At 36.1% G+C, this 22,719-nt stretch overlaps 2 protein-coding genes across 3 annotated transcripts in view; one reads left to right on the top strand and one right to left on the bottom strand.

The window, feature by feature from the left end:
- Positions 1-7,067: 7,067 nt before the first annotated feature.
- LOC113709908 (187-kDa microtubule-associated protein AIR9-like) overlaps positions 7,068-22,719 on the top strand; it is a 33,887-nt gene continuing 18,235 nt past the window's right edge. Inside the window, exons 1-15 of one of the 2 annotated variants that reach the window (XM_072066156.1) lie at positions 7,068-7,453; positions 8,072-9,040; positions 9,789-9,860; positions 10,573-10,638; positions 10,807-10,878; positions 10,971-11,036; positions 11,154-11,216; positions 11,335-11,400; positions 12,698-12,797; positions 13,309-13,410; positions 13,506-13,738; positions 13,805-13,919; positions 16,082-16,202; positions 16,325-16,500; positions 22,388-22,523. In XM_072066156.1, the coding sequence (XP_071922257.1) occupies positions 8,129-9,040; positions 9,789-9,860; positions 10,573-10,638; positions 10,807-10,878; positions 10,971-11,036; positions 11,154-11,216; positions 11,335-11,400; positions 12,698-12,797; positions 13,309-13,410; positions 13,506-13,738; positions 13,805-13,919; positions 16,082-16,202; positions 16,325-16,500; positions 22,388-22,523 (2,300 nt within the window). In that variant the 5' untranslated portion in view covers positions 7,068-7,453; positions 8,072-8,128. Of the gene's footprint in view, positions 7,543-8,071; positions 9,041-9,788; positions 9,861-10,572; positions 10,639-10,806; positions 10,879-10,970; positions 11,037-11,153; positions 11,217-11,334; positions 11,401-12,697; positions 12,798-13,308; positions 13,411-13,505; positions 13,739-13,804; positions 13,920-16,081; positions 16,203-16,324; positions 16,501-22,387; positions 22,524-22,719 lie in introns of both variants that reach the window. The other variant, XM_072066155.1, reaches the window with a different exon arrangement.
- Positions 19,967-21,440, bottom strand: LOC140014774 (uncharacterized). Its single transcript, XM_072066157.1, has 2 exons — positions 20,433-21,440; positions 19,967-20,103 (listed from the first exon to the last, which is right to left on the bottom strand). The coding sequence occupies exons 1-2, from the start codon at positions 21,424-21,426 to the stop codon at positions 20,069-20,071; spliced, it is 1,029 nt and encodes a 342-aa protein (XP_071922258.1). The 5' UTR covers positions 21,427-21,440; the 3' UTR covers positions 19,967-20,068.

The following is a 22,719-nucleotide window of genomic DNA, read 5'->3' as shown; positions in this document are numbered from 1 at the left end:
GAAGGAAAGGCAACACATATACATTTTTTACTGTACAAAGCTCCATCGTCTGATAAGTTGAAATGTAAGCTCAATGACAGGCACACAAGTACCAGAAAGGAAAAATTTTAAGAGAAGCTACAATTCTAACAAAAGCTCAACCAAGCTCAAGATCCAAGCAATTAAAATTTTTTCTGCCTAGGAAAAAAGTTCAAAAGCGTAACACATCAACAAACGCATAACAAGAGAGATCGACAACAGCACCAAGCAAAGACATAGTCACAACCTATATCTAGCAATACTTTCATAAGCATACCAGTACCAGAAACAATTCTTATGAATATTTAACCAGGCTCGAGAAAATTAAAAGCAAGGACCCAGAACAACACCAAGCAAAACTAAGGATGCATTTGATTAAATAGAAATCTGAAATCTGAAATCCGAAGTTTGAACTCTAAATCTATCAAGTTACTAAATTGTTAAGTACAAAATCCGATACAGTTGAGTGTATATCATATTAAGTGATAACTGAATAGTTTATCGCTTATTTTTTAAATAAATTTTGCCTAAGAAATTCAGTTAACTTAAGGTCCGTTTAACTAGCATATCACCCGACACATTACCACCTACCCGTAACCCACTTAACATGGGGAAGAAAAGAGAAAGCAACTTATTTCTGGGTCCTCACCATCATTGTGAATCTCTCATGAGTTCCATTGCTCTCAATCCGCCTTGTCTTTCTTAGGAGTTATACAAAGTTCTGTATTTGGAGTGATTGTGGAAAGGGGTGTACATGTGTGTGTGTGAGAGAGAGAAAGGAAGATTAAAAGAGACAATATGATCAGGGAACACCTTTGATGAGTTAATGACAATGCTAAATTCCATTAACTTGAATTCTCTAGGTGTATTGTTCTAGATTTTACTCTTTTAATAATACAATCCAGATCCATTTTTCTATTTGGCTGTTTATGTTGAGACCTAAGAGCGACGCATCAGAGAGGACAAAACAACTTCAGTAAGTTGGCTTCGTAAGTTATTTTACATTACAGCTGACGATGTAAATTAATTTCTATTGGCAATTATTTTCCTTTACATGTAACTTCAGCAATTTCAAGAAGTATTTGCAGTCCAATCAAACACACCCTTAATTAATTAAGATGTTCTATTTTTTGTTATCAAATGCGTCTAAACATATTAAAATCTGAACATATTAATTTTAACGAAAAATTGGGTTATCAAACAGAGTCTAAAAATAAAATTTTCAAAAAAATAAATGATAAGCTATTCACTTATCATTAAATGCAAAATATGCTCAAATGTTAAGATTTCCTCCCTTCTCCGCTCCCTCTTCCCCACAACTAGAGTTTTTCGACTCGAATATTTAGTCTTTATATTTTACAAATAGGGTTCGAGTTTGAATCAAATATTAACAAACTATAAGTATTGCTCAAATTCAATTCATTTATTTGTATAATTATTCAAGTTCGAGTTCAAACTCATTAAACTGTTCAAGCTCGAATTTGAGTTTGGAGATGATTTAATTATATTTTTAATATATAATAAAGTATTTAGAATAAGTTTATTTGTATTTCTTGATTTAAAAAAATAAATACTAATTTATGCATAATTATTTTTTAGTAAAATATAATACATATTTAATAATATTAAATATATTTATATTTATATTTATTTATTTATTTTTATAATTATATATGTGTTAATGAACTATTTGAATAGTTTATGAACAAATTTGTGTTCGACTCAATTATTAAACGAGTCTAATATTGTGTTCGAATTTGATTCATTTATTAAACGATTGAATTATTTCGAACTCGAACAAATCAAACACGAACATGTTCACGAACAGTTTAGTTCATTAAAAACTCTACTTGCAACCCCTCTTTCCTTTCTTTCTCAAATTGGTCATGAGTTGCTACTAGTTTGGGAATGAGGGAGGGGAATTGCGGAGAAAAAAGAAGCAAGGAAATGGGAGAGGAGGGCAGGGAAAGAAGGAGGAGGAGGAAAAGAAAGGATGAGAGGGGTGGTGGTGGTGAAAAAGAGAGGATGAGAGGGGGTGGTGGTGATCGATGTTGGAGGAGGGGAAGGGTAGTCTACGTTTTCAGACTCGGACCAGGTATTGACTCGGCTGAACTCAGGGGTCAGGGGTCAATAGATTCGACCGGATTCAACGGGGGTCAAATTAAATGACATCATAAATATGTCATAAATATTTATTAATAATATTTAATCAAAATAAGATATAAAATTTATCTTTAAATTGGTGGTTTACAACTTCATAAGTTTAGATTTGTCATAACTTCAATGTTATTAATAAAAATTATTTTGAAATTAAAATATTATGTAAAATATCTAAAAGCATGCTAATATCAATAAAGGTGTATACATATGTGTTTGATGTTTCAAAGCTGTTTAACAAGAAAGTGCAAAGAAATTAGAACAATCAAATAGTAATTCATATAATTTAATGCATATTTACAAGTTCAAAGTTAAATTTGTGGAGAATATTTATAGACTATGAAACATTTCTAGGTATGTTAATAGTTTTTCAATATCCAAGGGGTTAGAATACAATATTGAAAAAGCTTTTTGAACCCTACATTAATATTCCCCCAATTCCTTCCTCCTTTACCTCTAACCGCCGACAAAGGCTTTTCTAAACTAATGCAACCTTTTCTTGTTCCTGTTCTCCGTTCATTCCACTCTTCCTTTTTCTTTTTTTTTAAAAAAAAAAAATCCAAAGAAGGATAGAACATAGAAGGCCGCATAAGCTCTCAAGTCTCAAGCCCATCGGTGGCAAAAGCTCTTAGGCAGCCACTCCGAATGTTTTGAGAAACATTTCCCCTGTGTTTTGAGATGGACGAATTCGAAGAGGTTGAGCAATCTTTAAGTTTTTCCAGCGAATTTTTGACAATGCTTTTGATTTTTTAGTTCTCTTGATATGGATTCAGTGCAAGAGTAAGCTTTACAATAGACATTGAAGTCTTGTCTATTCTGGGTTCTAACTACAACTTCAAGAACAAAGTGGACAAGCTAGTCTTGTCCATTCTTTCTGCTTTTCATTTTTTTTTGAGTTTTTATTTCCATTCTTATTTCTTATTTCTTTTCAGGATTTCCATTCTTATATCCTTAGGTATTTATTTTCAAAACTAACAAATAATCAAACTTTTATCTTTTTTCTTCAATCTGCTCTTTTCTTCATCTCTCTTTTTTTTTTTTGGGTATTTTCCCCATATCTAAGATTAAATCTTATTTAGAAAACGATATCAAGCACTGATTGTGGTGGTTAAATTGAAGGAGCTGAGGAGGTGAAAATGGGTTTTAGAGAGGTGAGAGATCAGGACGAATTTAGATAGGCAAAGAAAAAAAAAAAAGGCAACAAAAACGGCAAATAAAAAAACCGGGTTCTCATCGGTTTTACCCGTTTCCGGTCAAACCCGGTTTTGACCCGGGCTTGACCGAGTTTCTGTCATCTGAGTTTTTAGAGCAGTTCGGACCGGACACTTGACCGGTTCCCGGTTGAACCGGTCGGACCGCCCGGTCCAGTCCGAGTTTAAAAACACTGAGGGTAGTGGGTGGCTGTGATAGGTAATGTTTAACAAATTTGTAAAAGATATCTCAATAAAATTACTAAATTTTGAAAATATCTTAAAATACATCCCAAAAACATTCTAATCTAAATGGATAACCTATAGTAGAAATTTTTTGAAATACAATGTTACAGTAATATTTTTGAAAATTACTCCTAAAACATCTAATATGGATTAGCATTTTTTTTTCAAAAACTATATTTATTTTCGGAGTCTATAGCAACAACTCAAAAAATACACACAATATCAAATACAATTCACAAAAATAAAAATAAAAAATAACAAAAAGTTACCAAATTCTAAAATACTTCCTTCTTTCCCCATTACCACCACCCTCCACCGCCACCATTTATGTCCTCCTCCACCATCTCTATCATCGCCCCTTCTCTCTCATCTAGATAGCAGGGAAGGGAAGGGAAGTGCTTGTGAGAAAGGGGATTAGAGGAGAGGGGAAGAGAGAGGAGAAAGAAGGGGGAGAAAAAGGAAGAGAGGGAGATGGAAGAGAGAGGAGAGAGGAGAGGGGAGGGGGAGGGGCAGTAATGGTGGTGGAAGAGGAAGAAGGGAGATAGGGAGGAAGACGTGTGGTGGGTCACCCACTGTGGGTGGTGAAGGTTTTTTTTAAAAAAATTTTAAAAGATATCTACTAAAATTTTAAATTCTAAAAATACTCCAAAATACTTTTTCAAAAATATTTCAAAAAACACCGAGCCATCTAGAGTGAAGATTTTCACAAATACTAGCTCTGTTTGGATTGTAAATTATTTGAGATATTTTTACTGTAGTACTTTTTGTGAGGTAATGTATGTGAGATAAAAAGATAATTGAGAAGATAAAAAGGTGTGTTGGAAATTATAATGATGATGTAAGCAAATAAATTTTGACAAATAATCCTCTATCCAAACAAAGCAACTGTTATAGTCAAATTTTTGCAAAATATACAAAAAATACCTAATTTATACGGAGCTTGGATATTTGGAGATTTAAATTGTAATTTGGTCATATCTAAAGATAAACGAATGCACAATTGTGAGTAGTCCTCAGAATAAATTAAAAAAAAAGAGGAAAGTACACTTAAGATTTCCTAACCAACAACCATTTGGACTGTTGACAACTATCAATGTCTTTAAGGTTTGGTGGGGTGAGAAATCAAAGATTTAAATCTTATCTTTAATTACTTGTCATTATATATGGTTTGATACTTTAAATGACTTCTTCCAATTCAAAGAGGTGCGTAATGCATCTGTTTGTTTCGATCGTGATTTAGGCTTTGTTTGGAACCTAAGTTTTTTGGGCCTGTTTGGAAGTGAGTTTTTTGGCCAAGTTTTTTAACAATTTTAACTACAGGAACCCAAAAAAACTTATCAAATTTTTAACCTACATACTTTAAAATATCTAATACACAAAAAACTTCTATCTTTCTTCTTCTTTCTCCCCCACCCCATCCACCATACCTTCATCGTCGGCCACTACCTCCGTCGCTGTTTTCGACGCCGGCCACCTATTTCGGCGCAGGCGTTCCCAAAATTTTTTTCCTTCATTTCTCCCTCCCTCTCTCCTTCCCTCCCCTCTCTGGCCAAACTCACCCGACCTATGCAGCAGCAACAGTTACTTTCCTCCTGCTCTGGTTTTTCTTTCTCCCTCCAGTCACGCCAACGCTACGGCTGACGGGAGAACAGGGGAACAGGGAAGGGGGGTGGCGGGGCAGAGGGGGTAGCGTGCAGAGGGGAGGGGGAAGGGGCAGAGGAGGTGGCGGGGGGAGGGGGTGGTAGGGCAGCGGGGGAAGGGGAAGGAGCAGGGCAGAGGGGCTAGCGGGGTAGCGGGGGAAGGGCTGGCGGGGGGAGGGGGTGGCGGGGTAGAGGGGAGGGGGAAGGGGCAGAGAGGGTGGTGGGGGAAGGGGGTGGCGCGGCAGCGAGGGAAGGGGTGACGTGCAGAGGGGAGGGGGAAGGGGCTGGCGGGGGAAGGGGGTGGCAGGGCAGCGGGGGAAGGGGAAGGGGCAGGGCAGCGGGGGAAGGGGAAGGGGCAGGGTAGAGGGGCTAGCGGGGGAAGGGCTGGCGGGGGCAGGGGGTGGCGGGAGGGGGGAGGAAGAAGAAGAAAGAGAGGAAAGAAAAGAAAAAGGAATAAAAGAAAAAGAAAGGGAAAAAAAAAGAAAGAAAGAAAGAAAAAAAAGAAAAGGAAAAAAAAATTCACCTTACAAAAACTTTTACAAAATTTTTTCAAAAACTTCTACAGTGCACTACAGTAAAATTTTAGACAAATTCCCAAAAAACTCAGGTTCCAAACAGGTTATTTGTCAAGTTTGTCTGCTACGAGTTTTTTAAAAACTTTAACTACAATAACCTCAAAAAATTTGTCAAAATTTTTAAACTATACACTTTAAAATATTAAAAAATCTACACATTTCAAAAAATTTTTAAAAATCTTCTACAGTAAGTTACAGTAAAGTTTTAAACAAACTCCAAAAAAACTCACATTCCAAACAGGGCCTTAGTTCCTGTCGATTTTTCTGTAGGTCCAGTTAGACTCAATTCTATAGAATAGGCTGAAGTGAAAGTAGGAGTTGGTGTAAGTAAATAAGTGACTATTAACCAAAAAAAAAAAAAAAGACTTCTTAATACGGTCTTACCCGTTTCTCTCCTTAGTCAAATTTCCATCCAATATATTATGGTTTTAAATTTGATTTCAAATTCAACCACCACCCAGGAATTGTCCTTTTCCCACCCTCCTTTTTCCGCCCACTCGCTCTCCCAAATAATAATCCAAATCCGAAATTCCAAAAGATTCACAACAAAACAAATCCTCTATCATCCCATTCATTTCTTTCCTCAAATATAAAAAGCAAAAAATGCACACTGGACCGGTGGTTACACTTCTCTGACACATCAGGTAACAAAAGTCATACTATAATGCAAAAATGTCGTACCATCCATGACTTTTGTCCCCCATACTAGTACCCCAAATATCCATTCTCTTGCTCTATTCCACTCCTAAGTACTTTTAATTTTTGAGTTAGAAAGATTATGCAATAATATTCATTAAATATCAAAGGTTCAAAGCGTTCACTTTTTATTTGGCTTGCAAATTTGTCCATTATCTTGGATGTTTCTTGAGAATATGAGCTTGAATATTAAAGAATATTTCAAATAATAATTGAAGGTTTAGTGGCCCACCAAAATAATTAACACACAAAAGCTTCACATCCGTGCCGATAATAATAACTATCACCTAATAATTAATAGAAAATTACATGAACTGCTCACAATAAATGTTCAAGAAAATTACGAATTTATGTTTGCACTAAAACTATATAATCTAATTTAGATTTAATTTGGAAGTACTATAATAATTAACACAAAATTTAACCCAAATGTTATCTAATGCACATCTAACATGTCCTCTTGAATAATTCTTGCTCCATAAATGTTATCTTGATAATCCTCGTGTAAACTGGCTATTTAAGACCTCGGTGGGATTGTCATTTTTGAGGAGTTTTTGGAAAAGATATTACTATAACACCTTTTTTTGGGATATGATGTGTTGAAATGTGTTGAAAAAAAATACTTATGGGCAACCAATAATAATTTTCACCAGAAAATGGCAATTCAGGTAAGAGGGGACGATCCAAGCAAGGTGTAGAAGTACACTACTGCCATTATGGAGATTAAATAAATTATTAAAAAAGAAGAGAGAGAATCAGAGGATTAAATATCAGCAGTTACTTTTATACTGCCCTCACCTTTCTTTTTCAAGCCACGCTTTCGTAAAGTACGATATAGGAGTGTGGATTCTACGAGAGTGGGACTGTTTTGTTTCCCTTTATTAAAATGTTTCTTGTTCTCTGCTTCAAACAGTGAAGCCCTTCAAGAAAAGTAAGTAAAAATGGTCCAAATGTAGTTGAACTGCAGCTTTTTCTTGAGCTTCTTGCTTACCACTGCATCAGATCTGTTCTGCATTTTTGGTATGTAAAAACCCGCGTCTTTTTAACCCATTTTGCTGTATCAATAAGTCCTTTTCTGTGGTTGTTTTAGATTTCTGGGGCTCTCAAGAATTTGGCTGAAGAGGTTGAATTTTAGTAAAAGAAGCTGCATTTTGTGATAGATCTAAGGGGGTCCCTTTTCTGTCGGTGTATGCATTCATTTCCCCATGAACTGTTGTTGTTTCGAGTAAAGTAACAAATTTGCTGCTGTTTTTATTTTTTCAGCCAGTCGCTTTTCCATTTTAATGTGAATAGATGCTCAAAAAGATGGGATTTTGTAAAAGAAAAGTGAGGAGACTAGAGTTTTAGTCTAATTTTGTATAACTTACCTGCTGCAAGTGAAATTCAGTAGAGAATTTGGTGCAGTTTCACTTAATATAAGTAAATTCAAGGTTTGTGTGCTTCTTCTTCTTCTTCTTTTGTCGGGTAAATGTAGAATTTCTTGGAAATTTATAGAAAGATGGAGTTCTAGAATGTAGTTTATGTGTTTGGTTAATTTTTCTTTTACTAGATTGGATTGGATAACTTGGTTTTGGAGGCTCCTCGGGCTTGAATCCTGTGAACACTAATGGAGGAGCCATTAGTTCGATCTACTGATGATTCAGTGGAGAAGTCGCTAAATTCTGAGATAGAGAAGTCATTGTCGGTGGATAATTTTGAGGAAGTGTCTCAAGAATCAGAGTCTGTGAATCCATCATCTGCTGAGAGTGTTAAAAGAGCGTCAAAATGTGCCAAACCAAATGCTTCAACACTGCCAAAGGGCACTGGTCGTATTGGGATAGCAAAAAGGAAGACTGAAGTCAAGAATGGTTCAGTTGCTAATTCAACAACTGCAATAAGATCAACTTTGACTAGGCCAACTATAAGTAGTGTGACACGGAGCTTGGGTTCTGTGCCAGTTGTTAGGAGGAATAGCACTGGTGGTTTAGCTGAAAAACAACCAATATCATCGCTGACAAAACGGCAGGATGGTGGTGTTTCTTCAGTGGCTGGTAGGAAGACTAGTTCTTCGGTCTCAGAAACAGTAAGGCGGTCCCTTCCAGAGATTCGGAGGAGCTCATTGCCTTCTGTTGGTACTGGAGCTACCAATAGGACCAGCATTTCAGATATTAGAAAGTCAGTTCCTGTATCCACTGTTACTAGAAGTCCAAGAAGCTCATCAACTTCTGATGCAAGCAAGCATGAATATCTAAAAAAAACTCCTGTCAGGCCATCTCTGCCTTCAGTTTCATCCACTAAGAAGGTTGCTTCTACATCACTTGATAGTACTGGCAGCAGCTCTGTGGTTAGAAAAGCGGTTGGAAAAATCTCTTCTCCAACTGTTCGGACGCCAACAACTGGATCTAAAGGTGGGTCATTTTCAACATCATTTGATAAGAGTTCGAATTTGTCTAGTCGCAAGAAGGCCGGGACTCCTGAAAGTCGAGATTCACGGCTTATTATGCTTCCTCAAGTGGAAAACAAAGCTGGTGATGATGTGGTATGCTTACTTTTTTTGCATTTCCTTACCATTAGATGAAAAATTTTATTAATATTTTACAAAATTCAGTAAAAGAAATATGGTGCCACGGGCTTAACCTTTGAAACCTTCTCATGCATGATACAACAATGCACATCCTTGTGCCATAATTGTCTTCACTGCACTCGTATATAAAATGGGTAGAAACCTTTGGGTTATAGATTGTATAGGATTATTTCGTTGGTTTTTCACCATTTGCTTTGGCAAACATTATTTCCTTTTGCTTGCAGTCAACTTTAGGATTGATTTCTAATGGTCTTTGCAATTACTAGAAATATTTGATACTCTTTAAGTTCTACCAATGTATTACTAAGTTCACTAAGCATAGCACAACTTGAAGAGATGCAAAGAGTTCTATTTTTTTCCTCCAATTGTCTGGGTGGTAAAAGGGTAAAGCCCATGTTCCAGTGAGTGGTATTCCTTAGCATGTTCTCTGTTTTTCATGCATTTTAAGTGACCAGGCATGAAATTTACTAGTGGCATGGTTGCTGTATTATGTCTGCAATTTCCCTCTATGATTTCTTTCCTTTCGTATCTGTCCCATCATTTTATCTTGTTATTACTAAACCTTATTATTCTTCATGTTTATGTTTCTTTGATTGCTATTTAACAGGTTATTTGTCTGAAAACCTTTTGAAAATTCTCCCCCTCCCTATCTCTCCAAGTTTCTCTATTTTCTACGTCTTATTCAAATTCTTTTTCCATCAAGAGATTGGATCTTAGAGGCCACAAAATACGTAGTCTGAACAGCAGTGGGCTGAACTTGTCCTCAAGTTTGGAGGTATGTTGTTCTTCTTAGACTGCTTTATTTTGCAAGGCTCCTTGTCCTCTTTCATTTGTATGTGATCACTGTTTGCTGTTGCTAAGGAGACTGAAACAGACATAAGGAACTACAATTGTTCTCATGCTATCAGGAATTAATAATGAAGCATAGATTGCTGACAAGTACTTTCTTTATGTTGTCGGAGAGTTTTTTCTAAGAAATTCATGAAACTTGAAGAACATCCTACAAAAATTCTGGCTCTGCATTGTAAATTGTACTTCATTAGTTCAAGCCACTAAGAGGAATTACACTATCCTTGAAATGCCAGATTCTATAGGCAAATCTGGTTTTTTATTGCATCATCTGAAATACTGGTATGTGTGGGTTTGATAGGACCTCTAAAAAAAAATGATAATAAAGGTAGATTACGTGGATATTGATGTATTAAACTTCTGTGCTTTTTTTTTGTTCAGTTTACAGATGCTATCTCTTATCTATAATGACCCACATGTACCAACATTTCAGCTGAGGCTATTAAAGTCAAGACTATCCACAGGAAAAGATATAATATTTTTTATTGTTATGAATATGATGGTATTCTCCGTGCTGTAAACAAGCCATTCATAATTAAAGAAGCAAAGACTAACATTCATTCAACTTTTTGATTGCACCAGAAGTGCAGTTTTTGTTTATACGAGTTACTCTTTTAACTGATTCTCCTGTTGGGCAGTTTGTTTATCTCCGGGACAATCTCTTGTCTACGTTGGATGGCATCAAAATACTGAAGCGAGTAAAGGTTTGTTAAAAAACTGTCTTTTCACCTGTCATTCTTTTTGATGCATGCTGTAATAGAAGTAATTTATATTGGAATTCAGACTTTCTTTAGCTTATATGTTGGTCTACAAGTTATTACAGTTCTTCATTGAAAATAAGCTTCTCACTAGTTATTCTGTGGGATATTTAGGTTCTTGATTTGAGCTTCAATGATTTCAAAGGGCCTGGTTTTGAACCACTTGAGAATTGCAAAGTGCTACAGGTATACATTTTCTTGCAGATTAGATGCACTTGCTATTGGCTGTGATAGGCTTTTCTCTTGCTATAAGGTTCTATTATATTCTTTTCTTGTAGCAACTGTATCTTGCTGGGAACCAGATTACATCATTAGTTAGTCTCCCTGAGCTTCCTAATTTGGAGGTGAGCCCCAATCTTGTTTCCCATTTTATCCATCCTTCATCAAGTTTTTTACTTCTGTACATGTTTACATGGCTTCTGATCTGTTATTTGTTGTTTACTCCTCTCCTTTTTTTTCAGTTTCTTTCTATTGCTCAAAACAAATTAAAGTCTCTGGCTATGGCAAGCCAACCTCGGCTACAGGTTTGTTAGTTCATTAACAAGGTGATGCTACCTAAAAAAAAAATATAGAAAAGAAAAGAAAAAGAAACAAGGTGAAGATTTATTGTGGTACTTTATGTGTTACTTCCCATCTATGCAGGTATTAGCTGCCAGTAAAAACAAAATATCAACGTTGAAGGGCTTCCCACATTTACCAGTCCTTGAGGTCAGTTTAGTACATTTGATTTGGTGTCTTTTTTATCTGAATTTTTTTAACCATTGTGATTTCAGTTTATTAGGCATTAGATAGCATTTATTTGAAGAAAATAAAAGCGACCATATCTGTTTTGGTCCCTATTGATAGGCCTCAAACTAGCCCGTTGAGATGACAATCACCATGTTATGTAGTCTTTTTTCCTTATGCTTTATATTATTTAGATTGCTTATAATAACAATTTATATTTGTGAAACATAAGTAAAAGGGAAGCTTGCTGTGCATTACGCGCTGTGGTTGAGGACAAGAGAGTGAAACTTTACCTGTAAGAGGATGAGAAAAAGGAGAGATGATGTATTTTTCCTGTTTACAAGTTCTACACAGAAAAGGGAACAACATAGAAACTTAATTTTTACTCGAAATTAGAAAGAAACAAATAAACTTGTTTTTTTCTAATTGAAGTTGACTGGGAAAGAAGAAAATTTTATGTAGGAAAGAAATGTTAAGTGCCGCCTTTTACGTTATTGACAGTGGAAAAGAATTCTGAATTTGTATCCTTTTTCCCTCTTCATTCACACAAGAATCAAAAAGCTCGGTTCGGACTTTATGGGGATCTCGAACCATAGCATTTCTCATCTCTCTTCTCTGCTGATATGTCTTATTCTCCAAGAGATGTAATATTTTTCTCTTAAAATTTCTTCTTCCCTCTTCAGTTCTACACATCAGTTTTCATCATTTACTTTGTTTCATGCAGCGTTGTGCACTGGAATGCTGCAATTTTAGTGTTTTACCTGTAAAGTCTTTCAAACACAGCAGACAATGACCTAGGGTTGCAGCTTTATGAGATAATGGCCATTCTGGGCATCTCTATGCATTTTGTCATTCATCTTCTGACCACCGAACAGAAACACTAATTAGTTAGACTCGTCAGTTCCTTTAAAATCACCATGATACTGGTTGGCTTAACAATTTATTTTTGCTGACATGACTGTATTAAAATAAGAAAATTGTGTAAATGAGATTTTTATGAACTGGTGGGGGAATTTCAAATTGTTCCTTGTCAAATATGATTTGCAGTATATTTACATAAATATTAAATCTTATACAGATATATCTATGCATATATATGATGATGTGAGTAGATATTTTAAGGCCTTTTTTAATAATATTTCTATGGACTATTTTCTTCTAGTAATTTTGCTGATATTTTTATTGACTATTTTCTTCTAGTATTTTTCTTTGAGCTTTGCAGATGTTCTCTGATATGCTCATATATGACTGATATTTTCCATTTTCTGTAACTCTGTAGCATTTGCGAGTGGAGGAGAATCCTATTCTTAAGATGCCTCATCTAGAAGCAGCTTCTGTTTTGCTTGTTGGTCCAACATTGAAAAAGTTCAATGACAGAGGTAAGCTATGCTTTTTGAGCCATTTGTCTTGTTATTCCCTCTCTATTTTTATATTTCTCTCTTTCTCAGTCACAGACACACTTACCAAGGCACGCATACATGCGCCTTCACTTTTTCTTTTTCTTCTAGGTTAGCTGTCGGAATCTGCCTTTTGCTCCTAGATGCATGTTATGTTTGATGGTTAACTGTTTACAGATAATCACCTCTGTCATTGCATTTCCTTGTTTCCTCCGTAATGGGCCCTCGACTGAAAGTCACTTTTTCAGGAGATATACTCTATCTTTGTTTTTCCTTGTCACCCTCCATTTAATGTTTGCCCCTGCTTCGGCTCAACCTCATTCAAGGAAATGTTCAACACCAAATTAAAATGTCCACCTTATTCTGTCTTAGTCTTTTGTCCTGTTGCTGATCTTTTATTTGTTCTTCTGTATGAAATGTGATCAATTTTTTTGAATATTGTCTCATTGCATCCTTAAATTTTGGCTTACTTGGTCGTGGAACTCTTTTATAGATCTTTCACGTGAGGAAGTTGTGCTTGCAAAACGCTATCCTGCTCATACAGCTGTGTGCATTAGAGGTGGTTGGGAATTTTGCCGTCCAGACCAAGCTGTTGGTGAGTCTGAAGGATAAGGGAAACTATGGCTCTTATTATGTTTGATCTTCATCATTTTTGTTTTGTTTCTCCTAATTTTTCTGCGTTATCTCCAGATTCAGCATTTCGATTTTTGCTTGAACAATGGAAAGAACAACTTCCACCAGGATTCCTGTTAAGAGGAGCCTCAGTTGAGCAACCATTTGAAGAAGATCCCTGCTGCTGTAACTTTGATTTTGTCAAAGATGAATGTGCAAGTACTGATGCAGAATTATTCTTAAAATACCAGTGGTTTATAGGAGACAAGACTCCATCAAACTTCAGAGCAATTCCTGGTGCAACTGAAAAGGTAGAAAGTTGTTTGAGGGTTTTAAATTTCTGAACATCTCTTATCCTTTTTTTTTTGCGATGTCAGGTATATTGGCCAAAACGTGAGGAGGTCAATAGAATTCTGAAGGTGGAGTGTACACCTATCTTGGCAGACACTGAATACCCCTCAATTTTTGCAATATCTTTCCCAGTTTCTCCTGGTATTTTTCTTCCTTTAACATCCATAATAATCGTCTGATTGTTCCATAATAGTCTATGGTCTTATTGTTCACTCATTTGACTTGTTTTACCGTAATGTGGAGTTATTTGTTGTGAAATCAGTCTGTTTTTCATTTTGTGCGCCCATGCATCCCTTTCTCAAGTCTAGCGTCTGAAGTCTTAGTCTTCCCCATTTTTGAGGTCCAGTCAAGTGGAATTTCTTGTGAAGTTTCAGTTCCTTTAGTTTCCAAAGCTGCATTTTCCTTAGATCAACTCTTTTATTTTTGGTGTCAGTCCAATAGCATAGTGAAGTAGTAGCCATGTTCTGAAATGGACACCAACTATGTGAGCTATATTTATCTATGCATCTTAATATCCATATGCAAGGAAAAGTCTATGGTTTGGTAGATACATTGAGTTTCAGTAGAAATAGAATGTAGTGGAATTTTTTCTAAAATAAGACCGACTAAGAGAAATTCAGAATATGATATTTAGACATTAAAAGTAGGGATTGTTCAAGATATGTGATATTTTGTGCTGAGTGATGTGCTTTAGGCAGACTCTGTTGTTGAACTAAAATTGATTAAAGTGACTCCCTCGCCAAATTCTGCTTTGTTAGGTTTGTTGTTTAGTTTCCAGGTGTTAGTACCGTCGGGTTTTGCATAATTAATTTCATGGATGGGGAGAAATTTGTTCTCTCTCATTGTTGTCAAAGCTAATCTAGGACATGTCTGAAAGAACTTAATTCTTCTGTTATCAACCTCCTATAGTTGGGTTCTAGGAATTAAGGTGAGCCAAGCAACTTAAAATATCCTGAACTTTCAAACGGAGAATAAAGATGAAGAATTGCTGATAGATTCATACTTGTGTTTACTTTATGTTTGCTTTAAGGTGTTGATCTGTAATTCGATTAAGTTGGGATTCATTTCCTTCCATTTATGGATCCTTTTTTTGGGTGTCATTTTGAACTTCTTTATCATCAAGCTGAGAAGTTATGAATCTGGACTCCCATAATATTATTTGATGAATAAGAAATTAGGCTCTTTTTTATACAGAATCTTGTGTCTACAGTTTAGTTTCAGTCAAATGATTTTGCACTATGAAAAATCTCTTTTGAACTTGAAAAAATAGAGCATTATGCACTCGAAATATTACAATTAGCCACATTTTTGTAAGGGGATCCTTCTTACTTGCAACTGTTGAGTAATTCCACAAAACATCACATCTATGTCTTTGCAATATAAACAGTAAATTCAGCATAATGTTTTCTATCCTTGGATTTAGTTCGATTTGTTTGAAGCTGCTTGTATAAGGATTTCTGCTTACTTTTGCTACTGAAAATTTCCTAATTTATAAGTTGTAAAGACTTTTCTAGTCATGAGAATTTTTGATCTTTCTAATATCTATTAAAACTTGGCCATCCTCAAAACACTGCAATGTATTCCGATACATTTTCCACTTAGTTTGTTGAATTTACCACTTGAATACGTCATTCATGTTCTCGTAAGTTCGTTTGATTGCTGCTACTTCACAAGTTGCAATAGGATCATTTATGGGTTTAAGACAACAGTATCAAAGTCTGAGTCTAATTATGAATTTCAAGTCTTCTATATCTAGCCTACTTCTTAATATACATTCAATAGAGAATATTGTATTCAGCTCTATCCCTTTAGCCATTTTTATTTGTGGCATTTCTCCTTGTTTCTATATGTTTCATTTGGTTGACAACCTGGAAAGTCAGATGTAAATAAGTGGGGAGAAGACAGTATAATCAGGATTTTGGGTTAAAAATGATTACTGATGACATGTGAAAGCAGTCTCTGAGACCAGTTGTCATAGGACCAGTTGATACAGTGGTCCTGAACATGAGAGAATGTGTCAAAAGCTTGATTATAGGAGCCCATTACTTGACCTATAATATTCCATGACAAATTCAAACAGGAAATTATGCTTAGTTTTGACAAGGTCATTGGTTTTTGCCGTGGTATCTTCAGTTCTTTGCTTTAGTCCATTGTGTTAGAGCCGATATGGAAGCTCTTGTCTAGAGGTTTTTAGAGATGCTGTGAAAAATGTTTAGTATTAGAATACTTCTTATTACAAAACTGTTAGTTTAAGTGTGCTTTTTATTCATTAAACTTGATTATGCTTTTGATTTGCTGTGAAGGAACTAGGCATCCAAAGGTTTTAAAGACTGCCATCCAGGGAGATCTTGTTGAAGGAAACACTATTAGGGGATATGCTGAAGTTGCCTGGTGTGGTGGGACTCCAGGAAAGGGAGTTTCTAGGTAAGATTTCTCAAGTTCTTGTAAAAAAATACTCTTGTTATGTAGATTGTCTACTGTCTGAAAGATACAGTTTCCTTGCTGAGTATGGGAACGAGTCTAACTTATTGCTTCATGTTGTTTAGTTGGTTGAGAAGAAGATGGAATAGCAGTCCTGTGGTAATTGTTGGTGCAGAAGGCGAGGAATATTGTTTGACTCTTGATGATGTTGAGTCTTGTTTGGTTTATATGTATACTCCTGTTACTGAAGAAGGTGCTAAAGGGGAACCTCAGTATGCAATAACGGATCATGTAAAAGCAGGTCAAAACATCTCTTTGTCTTACTCTCTTTCTTTGTTTCTTCTTGTCTGCAAAAGCAAATTATTTGTTAGTCATTTTAAGGTGGGCAAACTAGAATAAAATTTATTCTTCCAACTCCACTCTGGTACTGCTGTGAGGTGATTTGGTGTAGCATAACCGCTTTAATTATTCATAATGCTTGAACAGGCATCCAACTGCCATTTAACATGTTTCACATTAATCATCTTTGATGTTGTACTGTTAATCCAACTGCTTGTTGGGCACCAAACATCCTAAAGGTTTTGTACCTTAACAATACTGAACAAAAAGAAGAACTGAATTGTTCTGTCATATCTTTTGTTCCAGACTCTGTACAACATTTATACAAATGGAATTTGACTTTTGTCAATTCCATGAAATCTGTAATTTCCTAAAAATTAGGAGCTAATTTATTCTATCCTAAAATACATTAGGAGTAAATTATTCTATCCTAAATTAGAGCAGAAATCATGGGATATAGCAGAAATCATGGGATATACATAGAAAAAGATATTCTAGATCTCAACACTCCCCCTCAAGATGGTGAATAGATATTTTCCATTCCCATCTTGCATGTAATGTCTTCAAAGTTGGAAGTTGGCATTCCCTTAGTTAAGACATCTGCCAATTGATTATTTGATGCTACATATGGAGTGCAAATCATGCCACTGTCCAGCTTTTCTTTAATAAAATGTCTATCAACTTCGATGTGCTTTGTGCGATCATGTTGCACTGGATTGTGTGCAATGTTGATGGCAGACTTGTTGTCGCAATAGAGTTTCATAGGTCCTTCCCACTTGATTTTAAGATCATCAAGTATTATTTTGAGCCATAGCAATTCACAAACTCCATGAGCCATAGCTCTAAACTCTGCTTCCGCACTTGATCTTGCAACAACCGATTGCTTCTTACTCCGCCATGTCACTAGGTTCCCACCAAGAAATGTACAATATCCTGAAGTTGATCTACGATCTACAACAGAACCTGCATAATCAGCATCAGTATATGCCTCTATGAGCAATCCTTCATTTTTCTTGAACAAAATTCCTCTACCTGGTGTCCCTTTGAGGTAGGATAGAATTCTATTGACAGCCTGCAAGTGTTTCTCTCTTGGATCATGCATAAATTGGCTTACTACACTTACAGCAAATGCTATGTCCGGCCTTGTATGGGACAAGTATATCAGTTTCCCAACCAACCGCTGATATCTTCCCTTATCTACTGTGCTATCATCCTTCTCTTCATTCAATCTCAAGTTAGGCTCAATGGGTGTACTTGCTGCCTTGCATCCAAGATTGCCTGTTTCTTTAAGCAAGTCTAAGACATACTTTTGTTGGGAAACAAAGATGCCTTTACTTGAGTATGCCACCTCAATGCCTAAAAAATACTTCAGCCTCCCTAGTTCTTTAATTTCAAACTCCTTTGCTAAGCACTTTTTGAGTGTTTCTCTTTCAATTGGATCATCCCCGGTAATGATGATGTCATCTACATATACAAGTAGAGCTGTAACACCTCCTTTTGAATATTTTATGAACAAAGTATGATCTCCTTGACTTTGTTTGTATTGCATTGCTAGCATCACTTTAGTAAATCTTCCGAACCAAGCCCTTGGCGATTGTTTTAATCCATATAATGCTTTCTTTAACCTGCACACTTTCTTTTTAAAAAACATTTCATTGAAACCCGGTGGGGGTTCCATGTACACCTCTTCTTCTAAATCCCCATGTAAGAATGCATTCTTAACATCAAATTGCTGTAAACACCAACCAAAGTTAGCGGCTAAAGACAAAAGAACACGCACAGTATTCATTTTTGCAACGGGTGCAAAGGTCTCTTGGTAATCTATCCCATATGTCTGTGTATATCCTTTTGCAACCAACCGAGCTTTATGCCTTTCTAATGAACCATCAGCTCTATATTTCAAAGTAAACACCCATTTACACCCCACTGTTTTCTTTCCTTTGGGCAGGTTTACAATTTCCCAAGTCTTATTTCTCTCTAGGGCATTCATTTCCTCTTTCATAGCATGTAACCAGTTCTTATTTCTAAGTGCCTCTTGTAGTGTTTGTGGGATTGAAATGGAGTTGATGGTGGTAAGGAAAGTTTTATGTTGTGGAGAGAGTCTATGGAAAGACACGAAATTTGAGATTGGGTGCTTAGTTCATTCTCGTGTTCCTTTTCGAACAGCAATAGGCAGGTCTAAATCAATAAATTCACAAGGAGCAGAGTCAGATTGAACACACAAAGGAACAGAATTTTCAGTACCTGATTGTGGTTCAGATTCTTGGATTTGCACAGGTTCAGAAATATGAACTTTCTTCCTTGAGTAGACCTTGAGTGGTGTAGTTGGATTTAAACCAGATTTTCCCTCAGCTGCAAGATCAGGTTCAATTTCTTTACTGGCATGTTCAACTTCAAATTCAGGTTCAGGTTCACTGCTAGTATGTTCTCCTTTAGAATTTGGTGTATGGTCAGGCTTGAAAGACTTTAAGTTTAGTGTAGGACTTTGAAGATCAAGGAGAAATTCCTTATCTTCCCAAGAACTCTCCCCCTGGGGATGAGGATTGTTACTTTGAGAATAAGGTTCATTTTCAACAAATGTGACATCCATGGAGGTAAAAAATTTTTTTGAAGGAGGATGATAACACTTATATCCTTTCTTTGTGTTTGAGTATCCCACAAAAATACATTTTAAAGCTCTTGGATCAAGTTTCCCTCTTTGGTGTGCATGAACATGTACAAAAGCAATACAACCAAACACTTTTGGTGACAATGTGCAAGAGACATTAAAATCAGGGTAAAAAACAGAAAGAGCAGCAATGGGACTTTGATTATTTAGTACTTTTGAAGGTACTCTATTTATCAAATGTGCAGCAGTTAAAACAGCCTCCCCCCAAAAAGTTTTTGGAACTTTATGTTGAAACAAAATTGCTCGAGTCACATTGAGTAAATGTCTATTTTTTCGTTCAGCAATCCCATTTTGTTGGGGTGTATCTACACAAGATGACTCATGTATTATACCCTCTTTTTGGAAAAAAGATGAGAGAATTTGATTAAAATAGTCTCTTGCATTATCAGATCTTACTCTTTTAATCAGACTTCCAAATTGTGTACAAATCATTTTATGAAACATTGGAAAAATACTGCTTACTTCTGATTTTTCTTTCATAAGAAATAACCAAGTAGTTCTAGTACAATCATCAATGAATGTGACAAACCATTTTGCTCCAGAAATACTAGAAATTCTACAAGGCCCCCAAATATCAGTATGTATCAAAGAGAAAGGTCTCGTAGATCTTGTATTACTCAATGGAAATGATAGTCTATGATGTTTAGCAATTTCACATGTATCACAATGAAAACTACTAACATCTTCATTCTTGAAAAGTGAAGGAAACATGCTTTTAAGTAGAATAAAAGATGGATGACCAAGACGGAAATGATGAAGCCAAATTTCAGATTTATTATTTGAGGAGCAGGTGAGGGATAACTGATTTTTGTTCTTCTTGTTGCCACTCATCTCCTCAAGGTAATAAAGCCCATCATTCACCTTAGCAAGTCCAATCGTCCTCCCCGTAACCAAATCCTGAAAAACACAGTGAGTAGTATAGAAAATTACTCTACAGTTCAGATCTTTGGTAATTTGATGGATGGATATGAGATTGGAGGACAATTTTGGGACATGCAACACATTATTTAGGGACAAAGAATTTGATAGATTTACTGTCCCTTGGCCAGCAACAGTTATAGGAGATCCATCCGCAACAGTAATTTTTCTATTTCCAGGACATGGGTTGTATGTTCTAAATCTGATTGGGCTGTGAGTCATATGATCAGTAGCTCCTGAGTCGATGACCCAAGAGCCTAGAGAAGACATGCTTGAGGCACTTAAAGCATAAGAGTTAAGGTACTTACCTGATTGAGCCAATGAACACGTACTAGAGGACTTTTCAAGGGAATTTAGGAGGTTTCTTAGCTTTTCGATTTCTTCTTTCTTGAATTCTCCCATACCAGCCTGGTTGGATTTTTCTTGTGTTTGGTCTTCTCCAGCAGTTAAGTGGGCTTTTCGCCCTTTGAATCCTCCTTTACGACTAAGGACTTGTTCCTTCCCATGGAGTTTGAAGCAATCATCTCGCGTATGGCTTGATTTTTTGCAGTACGTGCACCAAATTGTGTCTTTATTTGACTTTGTAGAAATCATTGCAGAGCCTTCTAATGTTTTAGGCTCTAACATGACTTCTCGCCTGTTCTCTTCAGCTCGAATCAATGATATTGTCTCATTCAGAGATGATAATCTTTCCTTCCCCAATATCTGGATTCTGACCTGATCAAATTCCACATTCAGACCTGCAAGGAAGTCATAAACTCTATCCTTTTCGATAAAGCTTTTCAAGGTGGCTGCATCTTCACTACACACCATCTGAACACACCGATATTGGTCCAGTTCCTGCCATAGATTTTGCAGAAGGTTGGCATATTGAGTAACAGAAAGGTTGCCCTGTTTAGTGGCTGAGATCTTTGTTTTGATCTCATAGATTAGGGCAGCATCTCCTGCCTTTGAATAGGTCTGTCGAATAGTAGTCCATATATCTTGAGCTGTTGGTAGGAACATGCAAGTATCGCTTATTTCAGGTAACATGGAATTCCACAGCCATGACATGACCATAGAATCCTCTTCATCCCAAGCAGCGAATTTAGGATCTCCCTTTTTCGGTCCAGTTCCAAGCAAGTGGCTGATTTTGCCCTTTCCTTTGAGAAATGTTTGAACAAATTGTGACCACTTCAAATAGTTTTTCCCGTTGAGCCTGTAGGCTGCCTGGATACTTTGCAAATCCCCTGTTTGTGGAATATTTGAGGTCTCCTCTGATTTGGTATTGGAGTGGATTTCTGATGTTTCAGTTTCAGACATGGTGGAGGTTTCAAAGAAAAATTGGCAATGAAGGCTGGAAATTGCACTTGGCAATAAGACTTGAAAAAAAGGAAAGTTCTCAGCAATGAAGGCTGACAAGAAGAGGTCCCAAGAGCAAAAGCTCTGATACCATGAACAAAAAGAAGAACTGAATTGTTCTGTCATATCTTTTGTTCCAGACTCTGTACAACATTTATACAAATGGAATTTGACTTTTGTCAATTCCATGAAATCTGTAATTTCCTAAAAATTAGGAGCTAATTTATTCTATCCTAAAATACATTAGGAGTAAATTATTCTATCCTAAAATAGAGCAGAAATCATGGGATATAGCAGAAATCATGGGATATACATAGAAAAAGATATTCTAGATCTCAACATAATCAGATTGGCTGTTGAAGACAAATGATCATCAGCTTGCTAGCAAAAACCAGTATCATACCTTTCATTTTGTAACTTACACAGTTATCAAGTAGGAGTCAAATTCTTCGAGTCATCAATTTCACTTATACTATGTTTGGTGGATTTCTGTCATTCACACAGAACTCAATGAAGTTTTACTATATCTTGCTTATATCTGTTCACCTCCAACTTTCTTCTACAAATTTGGCTGATGGGAAGCTTTAAGTGTTTGTTTTTCCTTTTTCTTTGTTATCTTATGTAGTTGACATACGAAAACTTTGTCATTATCAGGCTGTCTAACATTGGAGATGATGTTTTGATATTGTTAAAAATCCAACTTTTGATGATAGAAGCAGTCAAGTAACTAAGATGGACAAGAAATTAGGTAGACATTGGCATGTGATACCAATTTGACATGAAACAGGCTTAAACATTAAGCATATGCTTCACTTGTACAAAGGCCTAAATAGTCTTCTTTCTGCTTCTACCTTGGGCATTGAGTATAACTACATATTTCTTTTGCTTCATGTCATTTGATTTATTAATTTCCTATTTTCAGCTCCTCCATCAGTGAGCAATGTGCAAATAATTGGAGATGTGGTGGAGGGAAATATGATCAAAGGAATTGGACAGTACTTTGGAGGAAGAGAAGGTCCCAGCAAGTATGAGTGGTTACGAGAGGATAAGGATATTGGGTTAGTATATTTGTCTTTTCTATGCTTCTTTTTTCATTCCTGATGCGGATGAACAAAAATAGCTGATGATTGGTCCTGCTTCTTGATAATCTTGTTAATGGTTGGTTTATAATCTCATGAAACTAGAACTGATGGTCATAATCGTTCAAAGGAAAATTAATTTCCTTTCCTTTGCTACCCTCTTTTTGGCATTTTG

Source organism: Coffea arabica, chromosome 9e, assembly GCF_036785885.1.
Source record: "Coffea arabica cultivar ET-39 chromosome 9e, Coffea Arabica ET-39 HiFi, whole genome shotgun sequence".
Lineage (NCBI taxonomy): Eukaryota > Viridiplantae > Streptophyta > Magnoliopsida > Gentianales > Rubiaceae > Coffea > Coffea arabica.
Note: the sequence above shows the minus strand (reverse complement) of the source record. Positions and strands in the feature narration are given on the sequence as shown.